Genomic DNA, 727 nt, shown 5'->3' with positions numbered 1-727 from the left:
ATATATATATATATATGTATATATATATATATATATATATACACATATATATATATATATATATATATATATATATATATATATATATATATATATATATATATATATATATATATATATATATATATATATATATATGTATGTATGTATGTTAAAACCAAAACATGATGAGTGACACTGACCCGTCAAACATCAAGTAACAAATGGATTAACACTTTGATTTGTCGTTAATTGCACATGTCGGCATTCAGCTGGATATTTTCAAACACACAGACACGCAGGAACCGCTGCAACAAGCACGAAATGTGGTTAGTTGCGAAAAACAGTTCCCTGCTGTCGCCTGATCTTACGCTGATCATTTTGCATATTTCATTAAGGAATTTAAGGGTGTTGGGGTCCATCGGGCCAAGAACCTCGATGCATATTGGCAAGAATTCCATCGAGGGGAGGGCGTTCCCATATTTTTTCATTTTCTCGTCCGCTGCCCTGGCCGCGGCCAAACCGCATTCTTTACTTGTCAGGTTTACGTATCGTTCGGCGAGGGTGCCAGGGACCGTAACATCCCACGCCAAACATCTGCCGGCTCTCCAAGGCATTAGCGTGCATCCGTCCGGGCGCCTACCATCATGCGCAGAAATGCCGGATGGTTCCTTGAGAACCGGGATTGAAGCCTTGGAGAAGAGCCGACAAATGTAATCGTTTAGCGCTGAGTGACGTAGTTGACGGA

The 727-nt window shown here is 39.8% G+C and overlaps 1 protein-coding gene across 1 annotated transcript; it reads right to left on the bottom strand.

The window, feature by feature from the left end:
- Positions 1-227: 227 nt before the first annotated feature.
- HELRODRAFT_184657 (hypothetical protein) lies at positions 228-596 on the bottom strand (the record flags this gene model as incomplete). Its single annotated transcript, XM_009016217.1, has 1 exon — positions 228-596. The coding sequence occupies one exon, from the start codon at positions 594-596 to the stop codon at positions 228-230; it is 369 nt and encodes a 122-aa protein (XP_009014465.1).
- Between the last annotated feature and the right edge of the window lie 131 nt (positions 597-727).

This window comes from Helobdella robusta (assembly GCF_000326865.2).
Source record: "Helobdella robusta unplaced genomic scaffold HELROscaffold_1787, whole genome shotgun sequence".
NCBI classification, from domain to species: Eukaryota; Metazoa; Annelida; class Clitellata; order Rhynchobdellida; family Glossiphoniidae; genus Helobdella; species Helobdella robusta.
The sequence above is the reverse complement of the archived record's forward strand: the minus strand, read 5'-3'. Positions and strand labels throughout refer to the sequence as shown.